This window comes from Ailuropoda melanoleuca, chromosome 10 (genome assembly GCF_002007445.2).
Source record: "Ailuropoda melanoleuca isolate Jingjing chromosome 10, ASM200744v2, whole genome shotgun sequence".
NCBI lineage: Eukaryota > Metazoa > Chordata > Mammalia > Carnivora > Ursidae > Ailuropoda > Ailuropoda melanoleuca.
This window is the reverse complement of record NC_048227.1, coordinates 48,026,995-48,038,047: the sequence shown is the minus strand read 5'-3', so window position 1 is coordinate 48,038,047 and position 11,053 is coordinate 48,026,995. Positions and strand designations below refer to the sequence as shown.

Sequence of the window (11,053 nt, the reverse complement as noted above, 5' to 3'; positions counted from 1 at the left end):
CGCTATGAGCCTGCTTCTTCCTCTCCCACTCCCCCTGCTTGTGTTCCCTCTCTCGTTGGCTGTCTCTATCTCTGTCGCATAAATAAATAAAATCTTTAACAAATAAATAAATAAATAAAAATAAAATAAAATNGCTTGTGTTCCCTCTCTCGCTGGCTGTCTCTATCTCTATCTCTGTCGAATAACTCGTTGGGAAAGAATACACTTTCTTATTTTGAGATTTTTATTATTGTTATTTTTTTTGAGATTTATTTTTATTTTTTTAAGTTATCTCTGCACCCAACCTGAAACTCGAACCCACAACCCTGAGATGAAAAGTTCCACGCTGCTCCCGCCAGCCAGCTCCCCCAAAGAATACACTTTCATTATTTTCCTCTTGGGAAACAGGAAAGGGTGATTTTAGGACCTTCCCTTATCCTGGTGCACTTAGTTCCATTTTTATTGGCCTTTCTTTGTCTACACTGTCCTGTCAAAGGATTTCAAGGTCAGTTTCCTTACCACTTTGATTCTCTTCTCAGCCTGCAACTTCCGAATCACGAGGAAAGCTTGAACCACAGCCGGTGCTCACTCCGGAGGAATTAAATCCCAAAGTCTGCGGTGAGGCCTGGCACTGTTTTAAAGCTTCCCGCCGAATTGCCCAAGTCTGCAGGGGTGAGAACCTCCGCAGATCGGACCCTAAGCCCCGCCTCCTCCCGAGGGACGCAGCCAAAAGCCTCTCGCCCAGAAGGGAGGCGCTCTTTCTGACCCACTCAGGGGGGAGACGCGGTGTGCGCCCTCCCGACCGCTAGGGGGCGAGCCGGGCGCACTTAGCGCCCATTTTCCGGCGTGTAGCCGGGTCGAGCCCACAGTGCGCATGCTCGATGCGCCCAGAGGTCGCCGGCGCCGGTGTTTTCCCACGTGCGGCGTGAAGCAGAGGACATCATGTTGTGAGGAGATGGGGGCCTCGGTGTCTCGAGCAATCAGGAATTTCAACCTAGAGAGCCGGGCAGAACGGGAAATCAGCAAGATGAAGCCCTCTCCCGCTCCCAGGCACCCCTCCACCAAGAGCCTCCTGCGAGAGCAGATGAGCCGTAAGTGGTGCAAGGGCACTTCGGAACTCCGCTCGCGGGCTCCCGGGGCGGGCCGGGCGGTTCCGCGCAGGTGGATCTTGGCGGGGGGTGGGGGGTGCGGGTGACTGGGGTCAGCCGTGCGCGGAAGGGTGGAGCCTCCAGGCCGGTGACATTGAGAGAGTCCCAGTGCGCCCGCGGCGGAGTGGCGGCTCCGCCCACTTCGTAGTTCCGGTGGTGGCGGCCGCTGCCCCTGCTGCCCCGGCTCTCGGAGGCTTTTATCTTTACTGCTTACCGACTTGCTGAAGGGAATCCGAAAATGGAAGGGATCGTGTGCCTCGGAAATGCTCCCTAGGTGTCTTCACAGAGCGGTGAACCCCGAGCCCGACCTAGCATTTCGAGTTACATGTACAGTATTTCCCGTATTGTCCTAGTGGTTGTTAAACAGAAAATTAAAAGTGGCTGTCTTGTGTTAAGTGTTAGGATCTTAGAGGAAATTTTCTTTGGTTTTAGTATTTGACATTCTTTTTCTTTCCGTAGGCTATCCAGAAATTAAGGGAGAAATTGCTAGAAAAGATGACAAGCTGCTGTCGTTACTAAAAGATGTGTACGTTGATTCCAAAGATCCTGTGTCTTCTGTGCAGGTAATGTGTGTTTTAATTCAGCAGATAAGTAACTTAACCTTTTTTGTGCTCGAGGAAAACGATCGAGAGACCTGTGTGTGGTAGGTAGTAAAAGAGAGTGAGTGCTCTGCACGTTTGAAACTGTCAGTGTAGTTGTGACCAGAATGCAGTGCATCGGCAAAACTTACACGTAGTGGTGATATTATTTCACAGTTTATAGGATTTGGTAAAGTTCTTCTAGTGGTTGTCATTTGAATCACCAAGGGAGAGCCTTAATACTGTTTTCTCATCCTTCAGTGGATTGAGTTTTGTTCTAATTTGAGGGATTCCTTTAGTGTTGTGTTGTTGGTGTTTGGTTTTTTGGGTTTTTTTTAAAGATACGTTCAGATAGGAAATGTAAAAATTTGGAGATTACAGAATACATTGAGACTGGGAACCTATATGTAAATCCATATATAAATGCCAGGCACAAGTGCTTTGTATATAGTTATGAACAAAGCAGACCACTTCTTGCTCGCAGTGCTTAGAATATTGTGAGGGACACAGACATTAAACAGATGAGCAACCATTAGTACAAAATTACTGATACATCTGCGAAGGACAAGTATAGGCACTGTGAGTATATCAGAGGGACCTGTTTGTGATTGGACAGGGTGGCTTCTGAGAAAGTGACGTTTAAGCCCCAGACTGAAGGATGAGTCTGAGTTAACTAGATGAATTTGTTGGGGCAGGAAGGTTCTAGGTAGGGGAAAGGGTTTGATTAAAGGAGAGAGAAGTGCCAATGACAACACCCAGATTTGTTTCCATTCTGAAATTCTCTGGTACTCTGTCTAGATAGGCAATACTGTTTGCACAGTTAGAATTATTAATATAATTTTCATTAGATAAGTGAAATAAAATTCATGTAAAATAAGGTTTGTGAATTGTTGCATGTAAGAGCAATTAGAGGGTTCATTTATCACCAGAGGTTCCCATAAAAAAGATAGAAGGGTTGATGTTCATATTCTTGGTGTTGAATACTTCCATCAATAACAGGTGTTGAGTAATAACTTCCAACTGTTGTTTTTCTTATGCTATACTAAATCATACATTCAAAAATTGGCCCTTGGGGAGTGAAAAAAATTTAACAGTCTTAATGCATACAGTTACATAGATACATAAAGAGATATACAGTGGTATTAAAATTTTATGGGAGGTATTAGGAAAAGTCTAAAAAGACTCATGGGAGAATGACAATGAAAAAGTGGAAGTACCTATTTATGTTTTGTCCCTTTTTCTCTTTTGGGTAGTTCCTAGTTTTCTTAATTTGCGATGTCTCGACATTAGTGATATCATATGTCAAATAATTTATTTTTGCGGGGCTTTTTAACATATTGCTGTTCAGAATTCTGTCAGATATGTTAGCCTTTTTGTTCTTCATGGTATTGGAAGTCTGGACTCTAACATAAAAACGGTTTTCTGTATTTTCTTTAGTACTCTTACGACTATATATTTTACATTAAAATCTTTATTTGGCAATAAATGTAGTGTTTGGTGTGTGGAGATCTTTTCACCTGTTGTCTAAATATAATTTACTGAATAACCCAGTCTTTTCTCCACTCACTTAAAATACTAATACATACAAGTCTGTTTATGGATTCATCAGTTCTAGTTATTTTTCTATTTTGACACTAGGATCATATTATATTAATTAATGGAGCTTTGTAATGTATCTTGATATCTGTTAAGACTTTTCTTTTTCCCCAAAAGTTTCATGGCTCTTGTCACACTATTTTTTTTTCCGGACGAACTTGAGAATCACATTGTCAGGTTCTTTAATTAATTAAAAAGATTTATTTATTTGAGTTAGAGTGTACCTGCCTAACTCGCAGGGTGGGTGGGGTGTAGGGGGGTGGCCATTCTCAAGCGGACTCCCCGCTAAGCGCAGAGCTCTATGCAGGGCTCATCTCACAACCCTGAGATCAGGACCTGAGCCAAAATCAAGAGTCAGATGCTTAACTGAGTGAGCCACCCAGGCGCCCCTCAAATTGTCTAATAAGTCTGATTTGGATTTTGAGTATAATTGAATTGAAAAATATAGATTAATTTTATAATTAACATCTTTGTATTATTGAGTCTATGGGGCATAAAGGGAAGGCTGTTACTATGGGATCTTTTTTCACCCTAAGTTTTTAAGCTATTTATTGCCAGTGTGGCAGAAAGTGAGTGATTTTGTATTGCAGCTACCCACGTTGCTAAGTTATTACTAGCTTTTCAGTTGATTCTGTTACTGTTCTGAAGATACTCTCTGTCATCGGCATAGAATTACAATTTTCCTTTCTGATATTTATACTACTTTTATTATGTTTGTAGCATTAACATAGCAGTGAAAGTTGGTGTTCTATCCTGTTCTTCCTTTATATAGGGTGCCTCTAATGTTTCAGCATTAATTATAATAAAATCGTAAGGTTTCTGATTAAAAGATACTTCTGTCACATTGGAGACTTTTATTTTTAATTTGCCAAGAGTTTTTTTTTTTTTAATCAAGAGAGGATGTTGAATTTTATCAAGTTTTTTTCAGTGTTATAATAATTTCAGTATTTAATATTAATCAGAAGGGAAATTTGAATAAAAGTAAATATGGAGTGGAAGAAGGATTACCTGGGAATATAAAGTTAAGAGAAGCTTTGAGTTCTGGAAAGCGAAGAAGTTGGGAAGAGTGTTTCAAACCAAAGTTACAGTATAAAGGTAGGAGTGTGTGATGCCTTTGGAGAACAGTTAAGAGTTCATTACAGTCAGGGGAAAGTGTGAGCAATACATTTAGGAGAAATGAGATAGGATGAATGTAACAGGGATCCAATCATGAAGGTCCTTACTTATCTTGCTAAGGAATTTGGGTTTTATCTTGAGGACAATGGGAAGCCTTTGAAGAGCTTCATGTCATATTGGCTTCATAATGGACTGGGAGGAAACAAAATGCATTTTCAAAGGGCACCATTTGGAAGGAAGGCTTTTGTAGTAGTTCCCACAAGATTCATTGGCTTGGACTAAGGTGATGTAGTGATGGGGAGAGAAGTGAATGGGTTCAAGAGGGACTTAGAAGTCATTATCAATAGGATTTGGTCACTGATTGTGAGGAAGAGGGAGAGGTCAAGTATAATGTAACAGAAGCTTTAAGTTTTGGAATGCGATATGGAGGGAAGTGATATTGGTCACTGAGATAGAGAATATGGGGATAGAATTGGATTTTCAGAGGAAAGAGGTAAGTTCAGTTTTAGATATGTTGATTTTGAGGTGCTGATAGATTTTTAAAAATTAATTTTTTAAAGCATTTTATTTAGAGAATGCATGTGTGCACACGTGCAAGCAGGCGGAGGGACAGGGTGAGAGAGAGAGAGAATCCTCAAGCAGACTCCCTGCTGAGCGCAGAGCCCAACACATGGGGCTGGGTCCCACAGCACTGAGATCACAACCTGAGCCAAAATCAGGAGTTGGACACTCAACTGACGGAGCTACCCAGGCACCCATCAAGGTGCTTGTAGATTATCCAAGTAAAGATGCCCATTAGGCATTTGGGAATTTAGATCTGTAAGTAAGAATAGAGGTCTAGGTTTGAGATCAGCTTTGAAAGTTACTAACGTGTAGGTAGTAACAAAGTCCAAGGGGTATGTGGGATTACTTCAGTAGAATGCAAAGAGTAGAAAGAGGACCTGGGCCAGAATTTGGAGCATGCTGACCTTCAGGAGGCAGCTGAAGGGAATCTACAAGAACAAAGAAGGGAACCACTGGAAAGAGAAATGGAAAACTAGGAGAAGGGGTGGCATGGAAACCAAGGGGAAGGATTATTGTGGATGTGTTGGAGTGGTCAGTAGTATCGGGTGCTGTAGTGAGTTCCCGCAAAGCCTGAAAAGTGTCCTCTGCATTAGGATCTAATCCTGGGTTAGAGATCACAAATATCAGTATCTTTAAAGCTTAACTAAGAAGGAAACTGGCCATAAAAGGGAGTGTTGGTTCAGGTTTGGTGGCCAATTTTAAAAGGTACTGACTACAGCATTTTTATATTTTGACCAAACAGCAGGAGTAGGCAAGGTGCAGTTGAAAGAAAAAGGAAAAAGGAATGATTGGCATGGCCAAGTAACGAATGACATACAGAGCACGCAATGCAAAGATTACACTTGGTTGGGACAGACAGATGGAAAGATGGGTATGCATAGGTTGTTTTATGTTTGTTGGGTATATTGGAAGCATAAGTTTATTTTTTCTCACAAGGCAAGATCTCTAGCAATGTTTGAATTCGTTTAAGGTGTTTGGAGGCATTGAATATAAAATACAAAACTAGGAAACCGAGTGAAGATTATCGAGTAAGCTCTTAGGGCAGAATCAGAATTCTGCCCTTGTAAGACAGTTTTAATCTAATCCATTCGTTTTTGTTCTTTAATATACATGAAATAATGTGATGAGTGGATACAGTCAACTGTTATGTTCCAGAACTACCTAAATTTTTTTTTTTTTAAAGATTTTTTTTTTTTTAATTTATTTGACAGAGACAGAGACAGTCAGCGAGAGAGGGAACACAAGCAGGGGGAGTGGGAGAGGAAGAAGCAGGCTCACAGCGGAGGAGCCTGATGTGGGGCTCGATCCCATAACGCCAGGATCACGCCCTGAGCCGAAGGCAAACGCTTAACCGCTATGCCACCCAGGCGCCCCTAGAACTACCTAAATTTCTTAACAGTGATTGAGCTATAGTTATGTAATGGCCATGGGGCAAAAGTGCCATCAAACTATGTGTCATTGTAATGAGAAAAGGTAGTTTGGAGAAGCATGTGTAGTATTTATTTGAAGAAGTATAGTGGAAATTTGAGAAACGTGAAAGTAGATATCAAATCTTTTCTCTCATCTTGAAAGCCTTTTGTTTTGTTTTTTGAAACTAGGTGAAAGATGCTGGAACACGTCAAGAGCCAAAGGAGTTCAGATTGGCAAAAGGCAGTGACTTTAACATGATGAATATCAAGAACATTCCCAAAGGCAGAATTTCCATTGTAGAGGCACTGACACTTCTCAATAACCACAAACTTTATCCAGAAACGTGGACTGCTGAGAAAATAGCAGAAGAATACTATCTAGAACAGAAAGATGTAAAATCCCTTCTCAAATATTTTGTTACTTTTGAGGTCAAAATCATCCCTCCTGAAGACAAGAAAGCGATACCATCAAAATGAAGAAAATTTTGAAATTACTTTTCCTATATGTTCTCCCCATTCCCATGCCATGTTTAGTTTCTCATTTTCAGTTTGGTAAATTATACAAATTACTGAATGTTTAAAGCTCCCTTTTTGGGAGAACGTACTGTTTATTGGGCTTTGCTGAATTTTCAGGATTGCTGATAGAATGAATTTTATTTCCTTGTATAGTTTAATTTGGTTTAGGCATATGTTCATATGAATATCATCAAGACTAAGCAGCACGTATATAAATTGATTATAAATAAAAAACTTAAATTGTAATTTTAGGCACATCATATCATCAGCTTTTAGATTGGTCGTATGGCCTCTTGGGAAATGTCAGGAATCTCATTTACATTCAAAGTGTCGCCGTCCAATTTAGGTGGTTAATTTATTCTTCGTATGGAATTGTGAAAGTAAGAGTTTTCCTAACTCTTATGACTATGATACTTTCTTGTTAGGGAAAGGGAGACTTAACAGGGAGGCAGGATAACAGTATTCCCAAATGAAAGCAGACAGGAAAGTGGAGACAAAATCAATGGAGAGTACATTTTATTATTACAGGGAATAAGAGTTAGTGAGGACTTCTCTTGTTTTGAACTGTTTTATTTATGTATGGAATAACTTCTTAAAATTATAAGAAGGTATTTTCTAAATTTTAGCCATCTCTGTTTTAACCAACAGGTAGATCCAAAAAGCTTTCAGAGAGGCAGGCAGTTGTGGGAGCTATCAGGAAAAAATAACTTCTCTGGATTTAATATAGAAATAACAAGAAAATTGTAAAGAAGGGTTAAATCACAGAACCATGATAAATGAAATTTAGTGACGAATTATATATATTTTCTAATTTCTAAAATTACTGATTGAAAGGAGAGGAGAAAATTGCAAGAAGCAGCTTAAAATTTGAACATTGGAAGGGACCTGGGAAATTGCTGCTGCATCCATTGAACCAGCTTAGGAGTACAGCGTGTACCAGTACTACGGTCTTGAGTGAGATTGTATACATTAGCTGTGTCGTATTACCACCTGTGGGATCTTAGGTAGATTGTGTAACCTCTTCGAGACTGAATTTCCTCTATAAAAGGAGTATAACGCTGCCTTATTTAAATCTAATGGTTACTGTGAAGATGAATGATAATAAAGGACTCAACGAATACGACTTATTTTTTGCAGTTAAGAACAGAGAGCTGGGGAGTTTCATGACCCGCTTGGGATTATTCTCTAGCCGGGCCCAGAAACTAGGCTTTCAGATTCCTAGTGCTATGTTTTTTCTGCTGTGCCTAAAGGAAGCATATTTCAGAAGAGCAGAAAGTGTACGTTGTAGAAATATTGGAGAATGTGGTAAGAAAAATTCAGGTTATCTGTGTATTTCTGAAGGAAGACAGACATTTTACTCCTTCCCAGGGATTCCCCTGGAAATGCTATGGAAGATGGTAAGAATCCAGCATGATGATAGAATGGAGCATTTGCAATGCTGAGAAGAGAAAAATGGACTGAGATGGGGAATTTTTAGACTTGTTTTCAGCTGCACTGTCTATGTGAATAAACTGTACCATGTTTATATGTGGTTCAAAACAGTAGTTCTTTTAAGAAAACAACTATAAAATTGCATTTTAAAACTCCATATATCAGTCATCAAAACTCTTTATCAAATAAAGGTCAATACTTGAATTACTAAGACTGCTATTTCTGAGCCATCTTCCCTGTTCAAATATATACTGTGGTTAGGCATCTGTAAATTTGGCTGTTACATGGTGTCACATGATAAAATAAAGTACTTCCCAAATCTTTCATTAGCCTCTTACCTCTTTTTATTGTATGGAGAGCACTTGGGTAGTGGTGTCACAGAGAGCATGGAGTTTAGATTCAGAAAACCTAGGTGTAGATCTCAGCATCACCACTAGCCACGTGATCTCAGAAGTAAAATGGGTAACCATTGATAACATCTTAAAATCAATGACTGTGCTGGGCACTGATCTCAGTCCTTACCTTTATTAGCCTGCTTAATAGTAGCAAGAGAAGTACTATTAACCATATTTTACAGGGGAAATTGAAGCACAGAGGTCTAAAATAACTTCAAAAATTACCTAGTAAGTGTTGGAACCTGGGTTTAAATCTTAGGTTATTGTCAAAACCCTGTGCCTCTGAATGCTCTACTGCGTTACCTCTCTGGGATTATACGAATTAGGTGATGGCGTTGAAGGTGCAGGACTACTCAGTGCCCACTGTATATGAGAGTCATCGAATAACATGTCTGGGCCCTCTGCTACGACAGACTGGTTTAATAAGGTGCCTATGTTGGTGGGCTCTAGATCAGGGATGTTTTTAACAATATCTAATGACTAGCGTGGCAGCAGACTCCAGTGTGTGCTGACCATCTGTGCAAGCTGAATAACCACAGTGTCTGGATCTAAAGGTTATTGTGAAGAAAAGGAAGGAGGAGGAGGTAGGGGGGTGGCTTTGAAGGAGAGAAGCTTTCCAGAGCCTGAAGAAGGGAAGAGGAAAGAATTCCTGGAGATGAAAGATTTGGCATTAGCAAGGTTAGGAGAGGAGAGAGGAAGATTAATTATTGGGTGGGCAGGAGGACTGAGGTCCAGAGAGCCGATAAAAGCCACCCAAGTGGGTAGATTTGGCAAAGTTCTAAGATAAACAGGGTTTCCATATAATTTACTGCCCAAACTGGGACACTTGAAAAGGGCATCAATTGTATTCGGACATCAGGGACAAGAGCATAAACAAATGTCTTAGATAAACTAAGGAGGTGTGGTCATCCTAACCACAAAAGGCACTGATGGAGCTCTTGAAGGGCATCTCACCACAAACCACTCAGAAATGGCCCCTCTCTGTTGCAGAGGGCTCTGCTTGGCCCCAACAAATGCATGGACATCCCCTCCATATCTACTCCATGCCCTTAAACACCCATAATCCCAAGAAAAGGGGGGGGGCGCTGGACAATAAGTGGTGGTGTGATTAGGAAGCTTGTACCCATAACTCGAGATACTGAACTGAAGCATCTCCAAGCACCCTGAACTAGGGCCATGCTCTAAGATAGTTTGTCAGGTACAAGTTGAAAATATGTAAGAAATGAGCACACATAAAGGATTAAAGTATTTTCATGCATCTTAAATAGCCATCACTCATTGCTTGGTAGCTACTCTATCTTGCTTGCCGGACAAAGACCAATCCATTAAATACTTTGAGAGAAGGAACATCTGTTTATTTGGATACTCCATTTCTTCTGCTTTAGGGATAATAGGACTGAGTTACTCATTAGGAGAAAAGATGAAATATCAGAAGCGCTTAGATCTAAATCCCCATATAAAAACCAAAGCTTTACATTCAGAGCATTCAGGTCACTAATTCCGTGGTCTTTGCCATTGTCGGTGCTCCAACAGGAGAACTGTGTCTTGGGAACACAAGTGAGTAGAATTGTAGAAGAGGAACTCACCAGTTAGAAGAACAGAATCCTGAGCACACATGAGGTTCTGTCATTTTTTACTGTGTTGATGTAAAGTATATAGTAGGTAAATTGCTTCCTTTTTTGCTTCCTGTGGGGAAAAAAGCAATAGGTGGGTCATTATAAAGATGAATAATTTGGGAACAGGAATTTAGTCAAAAATGGGATAAGCCAGTACTTGGGAGTTGAGTAGTAATGCCCGACATGAAAGGAAATAGATCACAGTGCCCAGTCTTGATCAGGAATATTTCTCAGTTGTGCAAGGGAATATAACCTCTGGAAGAGTTAATTTAATTTTGAGAGAGGAAACCCATGACAGTGCTACCTGACTGATGATATATTCTGCTTATGGCTGCAAAGCAAGCAAGCTAATAAAAGGATGTATGTAAAGGGAAAGATTGTTTACTGACAGCCAGAACTGGAAATGGGAGGGGGGACCGAGGAAAAAAATAAACAATGTTTTATGTATTTCTAAAATAAGCCTCAGGCCTTTCTCTTATTTCAGAAAGATATGTATTGATTAAATTTAATGCATGTATATTTGGTAGTAAAAATTCCGTTTAGAGATAATGATTTTGAGCAATTTTGCTGTTTTAGTATACTTTGTAACACCTACGTATGAGAAATATCATAGCCAAATTTTTCTTTAAATGTCTTCCTGCATTTTGAAGTAAGCATAGTACAAGTCGTGCAATAATTTAACTGAACTATGTAATGATGATTATT

At 40.1% G+C, this 11,053-nt stretch overlaps 1 protein-coding gene and 1 long non-coding RNA gene across 2 annotated transcripts in view; one reads left to right on the top strand and one right to left on the bottom strand.

Moving 5' to 3' along the window:
• LOC117804233 overlaps window positions 1-792 on the bottom strand; it is a 4,658-nt gene extending 3,866 nt beyond the window's left edge. The window contains exon 1 of the long non-coding RNA XR_004628573.1: window positions 499-792. This is a non-coding gene — a long non-coding RNA (uncharacterized LOC117804233). The remainder of the gene's footprint in view (window positions 1-498) is intronic.
• Window positions 793-827: 35 nt separating this feature from the next.
• On the top strand, window positions 828-8,661 carry NDUFAF4 (NADH:ubiquinone oxidoreductase complex assembly factor 4). The gene is made up of 3 exons (XM_002927648.4): window positions 828-1,070; window positions 1,587-1,690; window positions 6,580-8,661. The coding sequence occupies exons 1-3, from the start codon at window positions 854-856 to the stop codon at window positions 6,865-6,867; spliced, it is 609 nt and encodes a 202-aa protein (XP_002927694.2). The 5' UTR covers window positions 828-853; the 3' UTR covers window positions 6,868-8,661.
• The last annotated feature ends 2,392 nt before the right edge of the window (window positions 8,662-11,053 follow it).

Coding starts and splice junctions, on each gene's coding strand:
- NDUFAF4 (XM_002927648.4), top strand. CDS start 854: ATGCTCGATGCGCCCAGAGGTCGCCGGCGCCGGTGTTTTCCCACGTGC. Junction 1,071..1,586: donor CCTGCGAGAGCAGATGAGCC/GTAAGTGGTGCA, acceptor TTCTTTCCGTAG/GCTATCCAGAAATTAAGGGA. Junction 1,691..6,579: donor ATCCTGTGTCTTCTGTGCAG/GTAATGTGTGTT, acceptor TTTTGAAACTAG/GTGAAAGATGCTGGAACACG.